Raw genomic sequence first — 19613 nt, forward strand, 5'->3', positions numbered from 1 at the left:
GTCAACAAAAGCATTTTGCCAAAGAGTGACCTCTCATCAATAAGTGGACTTCCCAGAGGCTTATAAAATTGTTCAATGAATTCATCAACCAAAAAACCAAATCTGATTATTTGTACTAGTAATTTGTACCTCTAAAATCATTCAATATGTACTTAATTTCTATTTAACTACTGATTGTCTTTTGTATTAAATGTGCTTTCAGGATTTTAATAGTTCTCAATTCTCAGTCCTTCACATACTGAACACAGTAACTGGAATTCTTCTTTTCAGGCTTCAATACAGGGTTAACTTTAAAATAATGAAAAAAGGGGAAGGGAAACTTGACCATCCAACTCTACAACAAATGAAAAACAGTACAAATCTAATATAACTCTGACATCATCAGATGATCCTTTGGTTAAACATGAAATGTGGAAGTGGAATCTGCACACTGTAAAGCTTTCATGTATTTGTTTTCCCTAAATGCCTTCTATTCTGGAAAAGGTTTATGAAACTTTTTCCCAAAGCAGTTAGGATGAGCATAGGGGAGTAGAGAAGAGAGAAGAGAAGAGAGAAGGAAAGAGAGAAGGGAAGAAAAAAATCAGGTCACTGCTAAGATCCAAGTCCAAATGCAGAAAAATGGAACAACTCCAAAGCTGAAGACAAACTGAGAAATTTAGGATTAGAGAATTGCTGACAATCACCATCCACTGGTTCCTTCCTATATAGATAGGTTAAGCCCCATCCTCTCAGTGAAACACATTTTAAAAAATGTTCATTTATAAAATGTTAACTAGGTTCTAACTTTTAAAGCTCTCATATTATTGAAATGCTGTATTTCACAAAATAATTCCAGATGTGAGATATTAATATTCAAAACTGCCAAATGAACCAATATAGTATATTTTAAAAACCAGTACAGATTTGCTATATGTAATCATGGCACAGTGATTAGCATATTTTTTCATTTTTACTTTTCCTAGAGGGTAGGCAAAAGATAAATCCTAGTAATATCACCACCATCACTAGGTTTTTATTGGAAAATGTATATAATTGTACAGGGAAAATACCTGAGAAAACAAGTTGCATATATATTTATTCTAAATATTTAGAACAAACATGATCATCAGCTATAAACTTAACAAAAACATGTTTCATTTCATTACACACAAACCTTTTACTTGAACACTATAAACCTTTTACTGTCATTAATATAAAGCATGCTGTCACTATCAAAACATGTACCTCGGAACTATCTCCTGCCCTCAAAGCCAAGATAAAGTGATGAACTAAACAATAATAAGCAGGACTTCCCCGGTGGCACAGTGGTTAAGAATCCGCCTGTCAATGCAGGGACACGGGTACGAACCCTGGTCTGGGAAGACCCCACATGCCACGGAGCAACTAATCCCACGCACCAAAACTACTGAGCCTGCTGCGCTCTAGAGCCCACAAGCCACAAGTACTGAGCCCGTGCGCCACAACTACTGAAGCCCACACGCCTAGAGCCCATGCTCCGCAACTAGAGAAGCCACCACAATGAGAAGCCTGCGCACCGCAATGAAAAGCAGTCCCCGCTCGCTGCAACTAGAAAAAAGCCCACGCACAGCAATGAAGACCCAACGCAGCCATATAAATAAATAAATAAATAAAATGAAATAAAAAATAAATCCTAAAAACAACCCAAAAACAATAATAAGCAAAATGTATTGGACCACCGAAACCACTACCAAAAAAAAAAAATTTTTTTTTTACCATAACCGGAGGTGTAATTAGGGCCCCGACGACCTCTGCCTCTTCCACTATAAGACCTAGAACCTTGTACAGAAGAGACGGTACTTTCATCAGTGGCATATCCTTTCTCTTTTTCAGGCCCTCTGGTGGAAGAAGGTCTGAAACCCATACCAATCTGTCGTAGCTGTTCATCAATCTGCAGGCGTTCCATTCTTAGCTGTTCTACTTCCTATAACCAAAACAAAAAAGGATAAATCTTACATGTGTTTTTTTGTCTTCTTAAAGCCCAGAGCTTGAGCTATATTCCAGTCCTACAAATGAAAGAAGCTTGTGATCTTGGGCAGTTATTCAGCAAAGTATAACTGTATTCCTAGTGAACACAATTTACAAGGTCATTTGCTAATTCAATTCACCAAGCATTTACAAATGCCTTAGCATCATGTGCCAACCATGCTAAGTGCTACAGGTATGCAAAATAAAAAGACAATGACTCTTCTCCTTCAAGGGAATGTTTACACACAAGCATTAGAATAACCTAGGGGATGTTCAACAGACAAGTGCTGAAATAACCTAGTTAAACAGCTAATAATTACATAAAATTACCAGATCTAGCCTTCCAGGAGTAAAAACTCTGCTAAATGAGGTAAGGTACCATTTATGACAGGTACTATTAATAACCTACTTTCCTATCAAAATAATGACACTTGAGTTGTGACCTAGATGAACTGGCAGACTTGGTCATTCAGAGAATGAGGTCATTACAGGATGTGAAGGTAAGGTGTCTAGAGAAAGCTCTTGGCTAAAAGGCAGAGTATTGGAAAGATGAGTTTTAAAAAAAGGAATGACATTATCAGGGGTGCTTTCAAAATATTAACACAGCAGCCAACGATATGAGTGACTAAAAGGAAAACATAACTAGAGACAGAGCAGTTGAGATACTATAAACAAGAAAAAAACAGCAGGAATAAGAAGAGTAGAAAATGACAATTCCAACTTATAGGGAATTTCTTTTCTAAAACCTTTTCTCTTTATTCATCAACCCAGACAGACTATATTAAAAACAATGGTTAAGAATTATCAACTGATATCTATGGGGGTAGTACACATGATTCAGAGAATATCAGTTACCAAGAAAGCCCACCTTCATTCCTGGTTCTGTGTCCTATCTGCATCAAACACAAGAGTGACCATGTCTTAAACAGTACGGAAAGAAATGTAAAAGTACAGAGGGAAAGAGAAAAAATGTACACGAGGCCAATCATTTTACTACAGCAAAGGACTTTTAATATTCTCACGCAGAAAGAAAGGGCAAATATGAAGCTGAATTAACAAAAATATTTAAAGACTTAAAATTTATTACAAATATAAAGTTAAACGTGTGGAGCAACATGATATGAACACTATACAAACCTTTAGATAAGCAATATGATACTCTAAAAGAACTTGCACATTTCCAATGCTTTCTTTAGTGCCAACAAATACAAATGGAACCATCCCCTGTAAGAAAACACAACATCCTCAGTATTTAATATTTATGTTTTCTAATTTCTAATTCAATCTAATCTTTTAAGTATATAAACCAACTTTTAAAGAAATTTACCATCAAACTGGCATGAATTTTCAGACTAGATATATCACTTTAGTAGTGCTTTCCTTAAAAACGTAATAAAACCCATTAGCCAGGTTATCCCTATATTATGTGCTCAGATAGCAAAACTTTCAACATGTGTGTAATGGAAGGAGTACTTCGTGATCATTAATAGAAGCATCATCTACAGACTCTCAATATTTACGCAATGTAAAGAAATTACTGATATGGGCAAGTAGTCACCAGTTATTAAAACAAATGAAAGGATTAACCCAGACCTGGTTTACTTAGCTGAATTTCAAAAGAGGAAGGTTTAAAAAAGTGAGGAGGAGAGTAAGATAATTTTTTTTTCCTTTATAGAAGTAAACTTCCAGCTTCCTACTGGCTAAGGGCAATGAACAGATCCTAAGTAAACACCCAATCACAGTGTCTTTCCTCATTTTCTTAATTTTACAGAATAGTTCCTAACAGTTATCTAAACAAACTGGCTTAACTTTGGATTCTAAATATGGAATTAAGTGTGGCTTAACTTTTTATTCTATGTAAGGAACTACTATATGACTTATTTTCAAAATAATTTTTTTTTTTTTTTTTTGTGGTACGCGGGCCCCTCACTGTTGTGGCCTCTCCCGTTGCGGAGCACAGGCTCCGGACGCGCAGGCTCAGCTGCCATGGCTCACGGGGCCCAGCCGCTCTGCAGTGTGTGGGATCTTCCCGGACCGGGGCACGAACCCGTGTCCCCTGCATCGGCAGGCGGACTCCCAACCACTGCGCCACCAGGGAAGCCCCAAAATAATTTTTTAAAAATTTAATTGAATTTTAGTATGGGAGATCAAAAAGAAGAAATGGACCAGGGCAGGTGCTAAGGCTACAGTACAGAGCACAGCTATCATGGAGCTTAAAGCGAGTGACTATAAGGAAGTAATTACAACTAGGAAGGCATGAAACAAGGGACTCTAACTTAAGCTTATTAGGAAGTGAGAAAGTCTTGACAGTGTCCTCAAAAATTCACATGCAGAAAACAGAGGATATAAAGTGAATAAAAGACACAGGGGAGGGGAAAAAAAGAGATCTAAAAAGTTTTAATCACATACTGTATTTCTGGGACTATATTATTTACGTTCATTATTTAGTGTTCATTAAAAATTCACTTTAAGAAATATCCCAATTCTACAGCTGAGAAAACTATTTGCTCCCAGCCAATTTCATATCCAGTTACTTAATTCTAAACAACATCCACGTGTTAACTGCCAGAACCTATGCTAAGGAATAGGATAAATAAAGTCCCTGTTCTAAAGGTAATCACAATCTCAGAAAAGACAATAAACCTTCCTGTAATAATCTCATTGTACAGCATTAATGATATGAACTTTAAAAGCACAGGAATATTAGGTAGAATGTGAATTATGCCATCCCAGATGTGGAAATTTTGGGGAATTCATAGGAGTATTATTGTCATTTAAAGCCAATATTAAAAATAAATAGAATTTTACAAGTAGATAAAAACGGTAAAGTCTTTCCGAACAGCTGATCTGCAAGGATTAAGAGAAATAGAATGCCTTGACCCCCAACTGGAGATAGTAACCAATAGTTACCTCCAAAGAAAAGGAGCAGTAAAAAGGCATCCTTAACTGCACGTATTTTACCGACTATTTTAATAGTCGGTAACCCATTAAAACAAAAAAACTGGAGTAAAGAGTAAATGATTATTACTGAATATATGAGTTTACATCTAAGTTATTTCAGTGAAATTTCTAGATTTAAAAATATTTTTTAAACTGATTATTTATAGTTAACAGGTGACACTGAGATAAACTAGCACTCAGAAAAAAATAACGCTGATCCTGCTCCTGATAACATTACACCAAAAAAAAAAAAACAAAAAACTGGAGGGAAAAAACTAGAAATGCACTTCTGAACAATCTATGACCTGCCAAACATGACACAAAACTGCAGAAGTCAGAAGGCAAAAATATTTGCCACATACATAAAGAGACTAACTTACTCAAAATGCAAAAGCTTACACACTTCAGTAATAAAAAATGACAAAAAATATGCAAAGGACAATCTGTTTATAGAAAATGTCTTTCAAGCAAATGGAAAGATAATATGTACATCTTCTGGAATGGCACTAATTAAACTGTGATAAAACTCAGTATTGGCAAATATGTGGAATACAGACATTTTCTATACTGGTGGAGGAATGTGTGGGAAAACTAACAAGATCTAAAAATTTAAATGCCATATAGCCTTTGATCTAACAAATGCACTTCCAGGAATTTACTCTTCAGTCACAAGGGATCTTTGCTGCAACATTATTTTTAAGAGCAGAAGACACAAAAAGGCAACCTGACAAGTCTAAAATCTATTAGACATGATGGAAAGAGAAAGACATGGACAGGACATAAATATAATTTATTTTTTACACCATACCTTTCTGTGCTATTCTAACCTTTACATAAACCGTGTTTCTTTTACAATTAAAAACTCAAATCTAATCTTAAAAAACCTTAATCAACTGACTTTAAATATTTACCAGGTGCCTACTCTATACAGTTCATTATGCTAGGGAAGAAGGGAGAATATGAGAATTCAGATTTGATTTCTTGACTTCAAGGAGCTCCATAACCTGGCTTAGAGACATAAGATAAACCAGAAAACAAAATAAAAGACTTAAAGAAAATCATTAAATACACAATTATATAGACAATAAAAGCTATGGTATACAGGTGGAAAGGTCATATTGGGCTAGAGGTGAGTCACCGAAGACTTCAGAGTAAACAAGTTATAAACTGAGTCTCCAGGGGATTTAGACAGCTTTTTTTTCTTTCTTTCTTTTTGGCCACGACACACAGCTTGCGAGATCTTAGTTCCCCAATGAGGGATAGAACCCAGGCCCACAGCAGTGAAAGTGCAGAGTCCTAAACACTGGACCGCCAGGGAATGCCCCTAGGCAGCTTAAATTGTGAAATGGTGGCCCCAAATAAGCCAATATCAACCTTCAGATTTGTTTTCACATGCAATGTTTGGAAAATTGAAAAATTTTGTGTACTGTTTAGGTTTCCAGCTTTTCTTTAAAATATTGGAAGAAACAGCAACACATAATACATGCATTCCTACACAGCAACCAGATTAAACGTGAGCAGCATGTTTCTTTTATAGAAAGGCACAGTGTGCCCTCCCTTTCCTATCTTGTACATCCCAACTTGCTTCATAATTTACATAATGTGCTTGGTATCATTTAGCATTTAAATTTCTTAACTCTGGCACAGAAATGGAGGTAACAATGACCAAAACTACAAACAAAGGAAAGTACAATAACTTCTTAATTTATGAAGGAGGGCCTAGAAGAATTAGCTTGCAACAAGATAGTAAATACTAGAAAGCAACTGGGAATAAGTCAAGCTAAGGGAAGACTAGATATTAGTATCAAGCTAAGAAATTAATAATTGAGTCATTAATGACCCTGCCCAGTAAACACCTTGATCTTCAGATCAATTTTAGGCAGTGGTTGTATGCCAAATGGATCACCATTATTTTATATAGTAAGTATAAATGGGGACAGTGCCAATTATAACAGTATGACACCCTCAATTTTAATCCTCATCTTAAATTCAATAAAAAATGAGGTTTCCCCCCCATTTGGTGCATGGTGTTTGCTTAAGAATAAGTGAAAATTACTTGAGGTTCACAGCAGTTTTTGAAGCAGTGTAGGATGAAATCAATCCACAAGTACTCATTTGTATAATAGTAAGACATTTCTTTTCTCTCATTTGTTTTTAAGTGTGTATTTTACCTCCACATTCTAACTAATTAAAAGGAATAAAGAAAATGGTATCTTTCATAGGCATCTTTACAACATCAAATACCAGCTGTGAGGCTGTTTATCTGAGCCAAAATCTACAACTTTCTGTGTGTGTGTGTGTGTGTGTGTGTGTGTGTGTGTGTGTGTCTCTATTTATTTATTTATTTAAAAAAAAAAACTTACTCTGCCCGATAGGCAAACAAACTCTCTAGTTATCGTGCAAAACTGAGGAAGGTGTGAATGTACTGCTTTCTGGGAGATAATATGGGGGAAAATCCTTGCCTTATGTTCAGACATGCAACTTATACAGAGTTGACCACTGGAGCCACAAAGGTGAGAGATGCTTACAGTGGTGGATGAGAAGGAAAAATACAGCACTGTGGACAAGACATCAACATGTAAGAAAAAGACTGAAAAAGAAATTTCAGAAAGTTGGTATCAGAATTACTAGCAACATAAAGCTTAAAGATTTCAATTAAAAAATGGTTAGGGCTTACAAATTCTACAAAAAAAGTCCAAGGAAGTGTTACATATCAAGAATTCCTTCACAGCCGACTGTTTTGTTTAGAATATCAAATTCTTTACACTCTAAGTACAAAAAGAACTGTTAGGATTATCAGTCTTTTTTATTTCTCCCCCCAAAACTGGCTTTTTTACTGACATACTGAGAAACCAACCAAGAGCCCAAGGCCAACAACTGAAAGATGACTTGTTTTCTAAGTGTGTTAAGCAACATTGTAAGGAACAGAACTTTTTAAAAAAGAGAAATCTGCTGCAGAGCATAAGCAGTTCACCGGATATAACTTTCCTAAAACAATTTTCAAAATATAAAAAATAGTCCTGTAAGTAACCAGAAAAAGAATGGGGGGCGGGGGGGGGGGAGGAGGGAGACACACGACACAAGCAAATTATGTTTTAAATACTTACATCTTCTCTAGGTAGTTTATTTTCATTGTCTCCTTCAATTCTCACCCGAACCACACCAGATTTGTCTACTATTTCTTGAATAACTTTGCCATTCTTCCCAATTACTTTTCCTTTAATAAGAGAAAACATATATAATGGTAAGTTAAAAACCAACACTGCTTATCATTTCAACACCAGCCCAAATAATTTGACTTACTATCAAATTATAAAAACCAAGCAAAACTTCATCTTCTTACTCTCAATTAACTCACCCTAAAGACCACTGAGGAACTTTATCCTTGGTATGAAACCTTCACTTCAGTACTCCCAAGGCAACTACTGTTAACTGAGATTGACAGTGCCACTCACAATGTAAGCCATTTTCAATGTCTAAGTATTTTTTAATATGTTCTATATTATTTTTAAAATATCAAGTCATATCCATTTATTTCAAAAACTTGGATATATAAATGAAGGCAAAAAGAAAACTTTTATTTTGGCATTAATCACATCAATTTGTTTACATTTATGACATATTACATATATGATTATTCAAACAACTAACAAAGTCATCAATCTGGCTTTTAAGTTCCTACTTGTTCAAAAGACACCTGTGACTTCAAGATTCTTTTAAAATGAATATTCTCTTCACCAAAATAAAATGTTGACATTTAACAAGTATTACATTTTACACCTGTAAGTTTTTAAAGTACTGCAGAAGTGTACAACTACATACAACATGTATATGGTTTGCTGTCTTCCTAGATACGAAATACTGTAAAATGACATAAATTCAAATTATTTACCTTCTCCACACTTAACTTGTAAGTCTGTCACATAGCAGTTATTGAGTATCCAATAATTAGAGGAGAAACTAAAAGGAGGACACGAAGATGCTCTTCCCCTTAGGAACTCACTTGTTATAAAGCTAACATACACCCATAAAGTAACAAAGCAATACTGGGTAGTGTTACCTGGTAACAGAAGTAAATGTTCAAGTAACTACCAGTATATGGAATAGATGTATCCTAAGTTAACAGCAACATCTTATTTGTTAAGTCCAAATCCTCGATTAATTAAAATTTTATACTATATCAGCAATCTATTTCCACAATAAATTCATTTTGGTTGAAAGAGGTTAAAATGTAAGTTTCTCCTATTGCATGCTTGAGAGAACAGTTCTCAATAAAGAATAAATAAGGGGGGAAGGAGATAAATAAGGAAACAATGGCAACAATAAGCCGGTCAATACAGCAGACACTATTATAGGATTTTCAAACCTCCTTGCCCAATAACCCTAAATTTAAAAGCACCAGCAATTGAACAGGTAAAAAGAAAAAACAAAGGAGTAGGACAGGGAAGTCACATGATGTATGTCTTCTCTGAGCAGCCCTAGCAGCAGCATATAAAAGCAACCTTCATGTTAACAGTGAAGCTCAAGCAGCAACTCCATCCTTGACCCTGCTAAAAATAAGCAAATATCTTTTCGAAAAAACAAAAATCAGATTGATATATCATACCCCCTCCCCCAAATCTTTACCCCTTCCTTCTTGTGAACTATACCAGTGGTGAGTGAATATCCATCACCCTTCTGGGGTCTGTGGCAAGGACCTACCTGCAAGTTTTATTTAGTCCCACCAGAGACCTTCAGTATTTTAACTGATCATTTCCACAGTTTAAATTCCAAAGCATATTGACAAACTGAAGCAGACCTGTAGTATAATTTGAGCACTGAGCATAAATGCTGAAGGGACAGAGTAGAGAAGTGATTAAGGAAGGCTTCCAGGAGGTGAAAAGTTTCAATTAATTTTCAAATCAATGTTCATGTAATACTTTCGATTTGGGAAGGGTGGGAATGGTCAACAAGTCTAGAACCCTTGGAACCTGAATATGTGCAGAAATCCTCTCTGAAACTTACCTACCAAGTAGTCCTCATTCCCATTTATGTCTCAGTCCTCTTTTTTTTCTCTTTCACTTGGACTAAGAAGGTACTATTTTTCAAAACACTGCTTCAACCAGAAAACATTTTGGAGGAAGATGTAGTACTACTATTATACACACCAACCAACTGAAGTCCTTACTTCTGAGTATTTCACCAACGCATAATAGTTGCTAATATTTATTTTCTAAACAGTAAACAAACAACCCAAATCACCAAAGCCAACCAAGCCAGGGTGGAGGAAAAAAAGAGACATGACAGGTACTCACATCACTGCACAGATAAATGAATAAAGAGAAAAATCTGAGAGCTACAAATACACCCAATTTCCTTATTTCTGAAGTATCAGGAATTTTTACTTAAAATTAACACTACCACAAATTCTACAAGACCAAGGCTATCTTCTATAGAATTGTTGGGCTGGAAAGAACCCTGACTCCCTTGGACACACTCACCTCCAAATCATTTTTACAAGTGAAGAAATCTTAAGTTAAATTATGTTCTGTAAAAGCAGCAACCAAAATGTTAGTACTGATAGCTGTCAATAATAGAGTATTATATAAACAACAAAGGGGATCATTTTCAAAAGCAGCTTTCTTGTCAAAGGCAATTTCATTAGGCAACAATAAACATTTGGTAACTTTTTGTTATCTTAACATTTATTAAAATTATGTACAATTCCTGAGACTTACATTTAATTGTAACCTCTCAACTCATAATCTCCAGCAATTCAGTGTACAGTGAACAGTGGTTTCTAAGAACAGATTAAGTGGAGCTTTCTTAACTGGTAGTATATATCATACCCATCCAAACGTTTGGGCAGAAGTGAAAAGATTTTTATATAGTTGAACACCATGAAACTGTCCAAATTCTTGTGTTGTACACTATTATCCCAAGTGCACTACTTTTTACTGGCCAAAACAAACATCTTTTTTAATAGTGGAAGTATTTTTTTTTTTAATTTTCACCTACTAATGTTTTACGGAATTTGACAAGTAAAACATGTATAGAATCTTCCTATAGGCGTAACTATATATAAATGGAGCCCAAGGGGCTCTAACTATTTAAGGTCAAAAAACTAATGAGATTCAATAGATGACCAAAAAAATCATAAAAAACCATTCCCCTAGTAAATTTTGCTACATCATGTTGATGCTTTATTTATGTCAAACTTTTAGGATAATCACTAAGTATTTAACATGTGACCAAAGCTTCTCCCATATGTCTCAAACAGCATTTTAAAAGACAGCACAGATGTAGAGGATAATAACAAAGCTGTTAAACAACTAATCCCAAGCTACAATTCTCATTTAACTGCACCTTCAAGTTCAAAAATCGCCACTTAACTTAATAACCCATGGGCGCAGCAGTTTTCACTAAGTGTCAAAAACTTAATAGTGAAACCTCCCCTCATATCATCATCACCATCCTTCTCTCCTGCCTATGACTTCTTAAACTTTATTCTATGCCTTTTCAACAACTATTACTTACTCGAGGCCTACTGTGTAGAAGTTTATTACTCTATTGTTAGTCCATTCTTACTTTTTCTTCTACATTAAACAGAAGAAAAAAATTACCACAAATACCTTCTCAAAAAGTACTATGACAATTTTGATGGATATATGAATGATAAAGACATCAAGCAAATGAAAATATTAAGAAAGAGGCCAAAGGATGAAAAGGCTTAAGAAAAACTATAATGACAAACTTATAAAAAAAATACTCTACATAACTTTAAGATATCAGAAAACTCTAATTTTCAATTAAGTCACTGTACGTAATTAAGTAACATTTAACTTATTTAACATTTAGCAGAAGTACTTACCAACAAGATTCCTAGGAACCTGAATAAAATCCTCCACAAATTCCAAAAAACCTCTAGCCTTTTTTACAGCATCAGCACTCTGGTGGGGAGAGAGGGGAAACAAACATGAAATTCAACCTTGAAGAAACCCACAATCCACAACAAAAATAAAATAAGAAAAACTGAATTATTACACTCTAGTACAAGATTCTGCTCAGACCACCAGAGTGACATTTCAAGTCAAATAATTCATGAAGTATTTTTCCAAAAAAAGTCACAGTAATCACTGAACAGCTAGGAAAGAGTCTTTTACAACCAAAATATGTTAGACATCTCTAAGGTCCCTTTTAAGCTCCTGAGAAAATTAAGAGAGTTTAACTTACTTACATTAGCCAAATTTAACCCAATCCTAAATACATCTGGCCCACACTCCTATGCTGAATTCTCCAGGTGAATGTTAAAAAAAAAAATTGTTCAGGGCTTCCCTGGTGGCGCAGTGGTTGAGAGTCCGCCTGCTGATGTAGGGGGCGCGGGTTCGCGCCCCAGTCCGGGAGGATCCCACATGCCGCGGAGCAGCTGGACCTGTGAGCCATGGCCACTGGGCCTGTGCGTCCGGAGCCTGTGCTCCGCAATGGGAGAGGCCACAACAGTGAGAGGCCCACACACCGCAAAAAAAAAAAAAAAAAATTGTTCATGTTGTCTGTACTATCTGCATTGTTTTTTCATTCTCAACGTAAGAAATGATTTAAAAGGTTGTTTCTGCAGATGCATTTTAAAAAAAATTACCTACTGATAACATCATTAAAATTCCTAATCGCTAATGGTTATGATTTTAAAAGACCAGAAGATGGGGGCAGGGGTGTCTTCACCAAAAGGAATTTATAGTCTAGTAACCGTTAACTTCCACTTCTAATGTTTGTCCTTTAATAACCACAGGTCAAGTATGTTGTGTGCTCCCTGTATTATACACAGCAAAAAATTTTAAACCATATTTAATCCTCATAAACTGTAAGGTAAGCACTATTAATATTCTCATTTTACAATTCAGAAAATTGCGCAGGGAAGCTGAGTAACTTTCTCCAAGCCCCCTCAAAGTGGTAGAGACAAAATTCCAATTCAGGCAGATATGGCTCCAAAGCCTTTCATCTCAATTACTTTGTTATACTGCCCACTTCTAACAGTTTCGGAAGTAAAAATCAGGCCTCTAGTAAGATTTACTATATGACTCAAATGAAAAGTCAAGACTTGAAATTATCACCCCCCAAAAACTCATTTTCTCTAATGTGAAGGATGGTCTCAATGAAGAAAAGTCTGATTTATTTTTCCAATTATTTTCCTGTCCACACAGATGTCACAATTAACCAGTGACAAAATATTATTCAAATTCAAGTTCTACAAAAGCTATTCTATTATATGCTATTTATAACTGCCAGTGCCCGACAGTAAGCACTCAAAAAATATTTGAATAAATTATCTGTAATGCACATAAAACAGTAAAATTCAGAAGCAGTTGATTAAGTAACTTTTGAGAAGAGTACACATTAAACACAACCTTTAATCCACCTACATACATGCAACGATTGCCAGGCTGATTAATTTAAAGCGTTTCACCCTTCGGAAACTGAAATTCCAGACAATAGGTAATATGTTATAGGAAAGTTACCCAAGGTGGGGGGCAAACAGCTTACCTCGCCGTAGATTCTAAATGTTCCAGTATCTTCATCTAGCTCAATAGCTGTAACTCCAGGAACCTTTCTAGCTTGTTGTATGTTACTACCATGTGTTCCTATTGCCAGGCCCATCAAATCTTCTCTCACAACAAATTCCTCATGAAAAGCTGCTGCAAGTTGCTTTGTGCACTAGTAAAAGAGGCAAATTATACTTTATTATAAAAGATCAAAAAAAATTTTTGTACACCCATGTTCATAGTATTATTCACAACAGTCAAGAGGAAAAAGCAACCCACCTGTCCACTGAATGATGAATGATAAACAAAATGTGATTATGTGAGTAAAACCAGAATTATTCAGCCTTAAAAAGGAAATTCTGATACATGCTATGACATGGACGAACATTGAGGACATTATGCTTAGTGAAATAAGCCAGTCACAAAAAGACAAATACTACATGATTCCACTTACGAAAGGTATTTAGAGTACTCAAATTTATGGAAACAAAGTAGAACGGTGGTGAGCTGGGGCTGGGAGGAAGGGGAAATGGGAAGTTGTTTAATGGACACAGAGTTTCACTTTTGCAAGATGAAAAGGTTCTGAAGATCGGTTGATCAACAATGTGAATACACTTCTCAACACTATCAACTGCACACTTAAAAATGGTTAGGATGGTAAATCTTATGTTTATTTCACTATAAATTTTTTTAAAAAAGAAAAAGAACTAAGAAAAAAAGGAATAAAGGAAATTCATTTGGGGTCATATAATGGAAGGGGAAAAAAGGTCGACCCATCTATTTAATCATGGTCACAGAAAACAGTAATTCTAAAACAATTTTCCAGAATTACTGATACAGGAAGCTCTCCAATTCAGATGATTTATGTTTCAAAACTCATTCACATATCCCTTGTTTGGAACTTTTAAAGTAATAAGGGCATTCGTGTACTTATCCTAAAGATAAACGTACCCCAATTTCTCTAAGACAGCGTGTGTGCACAAGTGCATGTGGGAGGGGGTGGGGGGAACACATCTCCTAATAGTATGGCAGAGAAGAAGAGGAGAAAACAGGAATACCTTAGGATGGAGAGAAGCAATGACAGGCTCTTTTTTAAAACTATAAGCCACGTATCCTCCTCTCTTCTTACCCAGGAGTTGTTATAGTGAACCAGTTACTAAGGAAATGCATTGTGACTGATACAGGACAGTAAAAACCAGCAATAAAGTTCTACTGGAAATCCCTAGTGAGTTTTTAAGCTCTTTGGCACCTGTCATCCAAGTTCTAACAAATAACAGGAATTTAACAGACAAAAGGCTATGTTTGACAAAAGTAATAGAAAAAAGTAATTCTTCTAAGGACACAATGACTCCAGTTATTAGCCATAAAACAGGTCCCAAGTTGCCTTACCTAACAGTCAAGTAGTTTCAGCCATGGAACTTGAATAATATACTCATGAAACTAAATGGGACACGCAAAAAACCTTTTACAAGTAAACCCACTTACTTCTAAATGCTTAGTGGCCTCTTCATTTCTGGACATAAGCATCAACTTCGTACGAATACTTCGCAAATGCATGTCACTCAAAATATTTACTCTCTTAACAGTTGCTTCACTGGCAGACTATAAACACACAAGTTAATCACTCAAAAACTTAAATCGTTTTTCAAGGTAATACAAACACAACCTTCCACATAAGGCCTCTCTTGATTTTCGTCTACTATACTTCTCTCCTCACCTAACATGCACCGCCCCTCGCCACAAGTTAATCTTACTTTGCCTTCTTAATTTCCATATTACTTAGATCTGCTCTTCAAATTATGATTGGGGGGCGCAGGTAGAATCCAGGATCCCATATATTAAGGATTTTATGATGTAAAGAATATTATATTGATTTTTCCTCCTTACTCCAGGAGAAATTTACAAATTAACTTTATAACTGCAAAAAAATTTCTCCCACACTGTATTTTAATAAGGTCACTATAAAACAAGTTAGCTTTTATCTTTTGAAATATTTATAAAATCTGTACAATATTCATTATCTACCTTAAAATATGGAGTTACCTTACCAGTATCATTAGCTGTGTGGTTTCTGGATGGTAAAAAATTCTGCATGCTCCTACTGCTTTCTTAAAATCTTTATGTGCATTTTCATTAGCACACCTAGGGAGAAAGTAATTCATGGGTAAGACCTAAATAATAGGTTAAATTTAGAAGGCAATTATAATGAAAACTCAGTATTTCATTTTAACACCACCCATTAAAACTTTTGTTTGTTAAAAAGATTTTCTATCACAGTTTTTGACTGGGCGTCCGGGGGAAAAAAGTTCTTTGTAGCACTGAAAAATCCTCTTGATTCACAAATCAATTCAACAGTAAACAAAATTACTCACGCCTCTCTCAAATCCTCAGGAACATCCACTGTGCATTTAAAGAAGGTATTTTTTTTGACAGTTTTATTTTGATTGACAGGCCGAAGTCGTTCAAATGTGACTATTTCATTGTAAGTGGCATCACAAGCAGCATATTCAATGACATAAAACTAAAAGACATCAAAATATTTTAAAAATCCCATCTGAACAAAAATAATGAGCTTTAAATCAAGTTCTAATTACCTTGCTCAGCTTAACCAGTAGACCCTCCCCCTTGTGGCACAAATACTAAAGCACAGCTTAGTTACATCAATCTGATTTGCCTAAACTAGATTATACATTCTTACAAGCATGAACTATGGTGGTCCTCACACACCTGCGTTATTTATACCTCTGGAGAGCAGCTTTGGTGTTTGCAAATCCAGAACACAAATATAAATTACTGGTCTCATGAGTTTTTGAAAGGCATGATTAACTATTTCTGAAGTAGGCTTTTAACAACTAAGAGTTAGAGTAACATTTACAGAACCAAGAGTGGAGGTATTTCCTTGAAAATCAGTCACAAAGCAAGTTTCAACATCACTTACTTCTCCTTTCATCATTCGAACTTTAGCCAACCACCATCCACATGGTTCTTGATCATTTGCTCTTGAATACACCTGACAAGAAAAAAATGCCCTTATTCCTTCATCCAAAAAGATTTCAACACTATAGACAATGAAGTGCAAACTTCCATTAAAATCAAGAATCAAAAATTTTATTGTGAAGAATAATACAAAGAATAGCCCCTGCTCACCGCAACTAGAGAAAGCCCGCGCACAGCAACAAAGACCCAACACAGCCCAAAATAAATTAATCAAAAAAAAATATTGTGAACAAAATGAAACTGATGTACTAAACATGATTTAATAAAAGTTATATACGCTTAAATTTTACTACTGAAAAATAAAACTGAACCCTCTTTGGGCAATTTGGCTCCTTGGAAATCGAATTCCAAATTCAAGAGGGTTTACTAAACATAAATATTATTATTTTTTAAAGAGATTTATTTATTTATTTATTTATTTATTTATTTATTTATTTATTTATTTTGGCTGCATTGGGTCTTCGTTGCTGCACAGGCTTTCTGTAGTTGTGGCGAGCAGGAGCTACTCTTCATTGCGGTACGCAGGCTTCTCATTGCAATGGCTTCTCTTGCTGCGGAGCACGGGCTCTAGGCGCGGAGGCTTGGTAGCTGTGGCTCGCGGGCTCTAGAGCGCAGGCTCAGTAGTTGTGGCGCACGGGCTTAGTTGCTCCGTAGCATGTGGGATCTTCCTGGACCAGGGATGGAACCCGTGTCCTCTGCATTGGCAGGCGGATTCTTAACCACTGTGCCACCAGGGAAGTCCCAATAAGTATTATTTTAAAGAAATGCTTCTTACAAGACAGTTTTATATAGTGTAAAACATAGGTCTTTCCGTTTCTGTCAGCACTGTTCATCTTCGAGCATGGCATTCTGATGATTCAAGTATCAGAAGTAAGGATAAGCTAGAACCTTAATAAGATGTATTTTAAATCTGTTATCAGTATTTATAAAATGCTGAAATTAAGAACTGTTTTTAGAAAGTTTTTAAGATTTCTTCCTATTTTAAAATTCCTTCAAGGTATGACATTTAAATCCCTTGCTGAGGAACTTAAATGTACTAAAAGTCTAACAAAAAAATTATACACACATTTAGTCCATCTAGCAGAGTACATACCTTACAAAACCTCCTATGCAAAACAAACCCTGTATCTTACGTATTCTATAATTATCAAGTATTTTGAAATATAATACATTAGAAAAGTTTCCATTGAGAATTAGAGTTATTTCTTACGACACAGCAGTTTGTTTGATATATTTTCAATACATGAGAAAGTGGGGGGGGGGGCTGGGAAGAGATGACTAAGAAACACTCACAAAAATCTTGATTAAACTAAGGTTGCCCCTACACAGGTGGACAGAGAAATCTACCAATCAATACATGTTAACAGCCATTTGTGAAATTATGTAAACAACTACTGATAGGCAAACAGTTTTGGAAAGCCTGAAGCTTCTATCAAGATGATAATGAGTAATCTTCGAAGTGGTGGAATACTGGAACTAAAAATAAATAAGCCAAAACTTCATGATCAACTTTACTGCATACCATGATTAGAGAAAAGCTGAGGGAAAAAAAGCGCCTATATACCAATGAAGCTCCAGTGAACTCAATTTTAGCTTCTGCATTTCTTATATGAGTAAATCTAACTATTTCTTGACTCTATCCTTTCTTCAAATCTTCCAAAATAAAAGAAATTTTTACCTTTTTTTTTTAGAATAGAATAAAACTCATTCTGTCTTGCAATTGTTATTAAGCATCCAATGAACCCTTACATAAATCTAAGACAGAATCCAGGAACCTTATTTTTCCTACATCCTAAAATACTCTGCCATCTTCTGTGACTAGAAAGAAACAGATGACGAAGAAATGCACATTAGTCAATCCAATTGGTTAAATATGAGAGTGGTGTAATTATAGGGCAAAGATGCTAACATTCTATTCGATAAAATTAGAAGCCATCAGAAGTTCCAAAATACAATCGACCCTTGAACAACAAAGGGGTTAAGGGTATCAACCCTCCATGCAGTTGAAAGCTGAGTGTAACACAGACGGCCTTCTGTATATGCAGTTCCACATCTGCAAACTCAACCAACCACTGATCACGCAGTACTGTAGCACTTTCCATTGAAAATAATCTGAGTGGGAATTCCCTGGTGGTCCAGTGGTCAAGACTCTACACTTTCACTGCTGAGGGCCCAGGTTCAATCTCTGGTCAGGGAACTAAGACTTCCACAAGCCGCACGGGGGGGATCCGAGTATACATGGACCCATGCAGTTCAAACCCATGTTGTTCAAGAGTCAACTGTATTCTTAAACCACTGCATTCTGATAATTCAAGTGTGTAAGATGAAACAGAAGAAATGATAAACTAGAACATACCAGAGATGGACTTTAAATCTGATATCAGCATTTACAAGATGGGTATGTTCTGGGTTTATGCATGATAGCTGATGAGCAATAAGTTAATATTCAGAAAACTTTGCTCATTTTAGGTACATGTATCGTCAAAAACCAGGAAAACATGAAATAAAAACTTGGATTTCTTTGTTTAAATGCTTATTAAAATATCTAATAATGTTTATCTTCACCATCCTTTTACTTCTGTAAATTTATATGTAAAATGACTTAAAAATATAAAAAAACAATAAAAATGGCCCATTAGACTCAAATGGTAAGTGCTGACTATTTTCCCTAGTATACTGAGAATTAAAAAAACAAAAAGAAAACCCTGAGAACAAGAAGGAAAGTGCCCTTTCCAAGCACTATCTTAGAAAGGCAGTTCAGCTAAACAGACTGGTATATCTCTTGTTGATCTACAGTGGATGGGTGCCTCAAGCTTGAATGCTGAAAAATGCGTCTTAAACTACCTGTTCTGTTTCACCAAAGAATACCCGTCTAGGAATCTGGCTTTCTATGTAAGTTTACCTACAAAAAAGAATAAAACATTGTGGACTGTCTTGCAGCTTTAGTTCTCACTGAACATTAAAATGCTGGATTCCATTTTATACTTACATCCATCTCTGTAAACTTCATTAATAACTGATCCCTGAAAGACAAAGCCTCTCTCATAAAGCCAAATTAATCTAAGCTCCTGGCTCAAATCAAAATGCTATGAATTTGCCTCCACTTTTGTGTTGTGGGTCAAATAACATCCTTTACAAAGTGAACAGTGTACTCAACACAATAAAAAGTCGTTT

At 35.5% G+C, this 19613-nt stretch overlaps 1 protein-coding gene across 4 annotated transcripts in view; it reads right to left on the reverse strand.

Annotated features, from left to right (window-relative positions):
* The window catches only part of FXR1 (FMR1 autosomal homolog 1), a 64721-nt gene that overhangs the window by 19649 nt on the left and 25459 nt on the right, over positions 1-19613 (reverse strand). For 3 of the 4 annotated variants that reach the window (XM_082838994.1, XM_082838991.1, XM_082838993.1), the window contains exons 4-12: positions 16381-16452; positions 15815-15963; positions 15491-15584; positions 14928-15044; positions 13444-13614; positions 11777-11855; positions 8034-8143; positions 3124-3210; positions 1735-1942 (exon numbers count right to left, since the gene is read on the reverse strand). In XM_082838994.1, the coding sequence (XP_082695120.1) occupies positions 1735-1942; positions 3124-3210; positions 8034-8143; positions 11777-11855; positions 13444-13614; positions 14928-15044; positions 15491-15584; positions 15815-15963; positions 16381-16452 (1087 nt within the window). The remainder of the gene's footprint in view (positions 1-1734; positions 1943-3123; positions 3211-8033; positions 8144-11776; positions 11856-13443; positions 13615-14927; positions 15045-15490; positions 15585-15814; positions 15964-16380; positions 16453-19613) is intronic. The other variant, XM_082838992.1, reaches the window with a different exon arrangement.

The sequence above is a fragment of the Leucopleurus acutus genome (genome assembly GCF_964270905.1).
Source record: "Leucopleurus acutus genome assembly, chromosome: 5".
Lineage (NCBI taxonomy): Eukaryota > Metazoa > Chordata > Mammalia > Artiodactyla > Delphinidae > Leucopleurus > Leucopleurus acutus.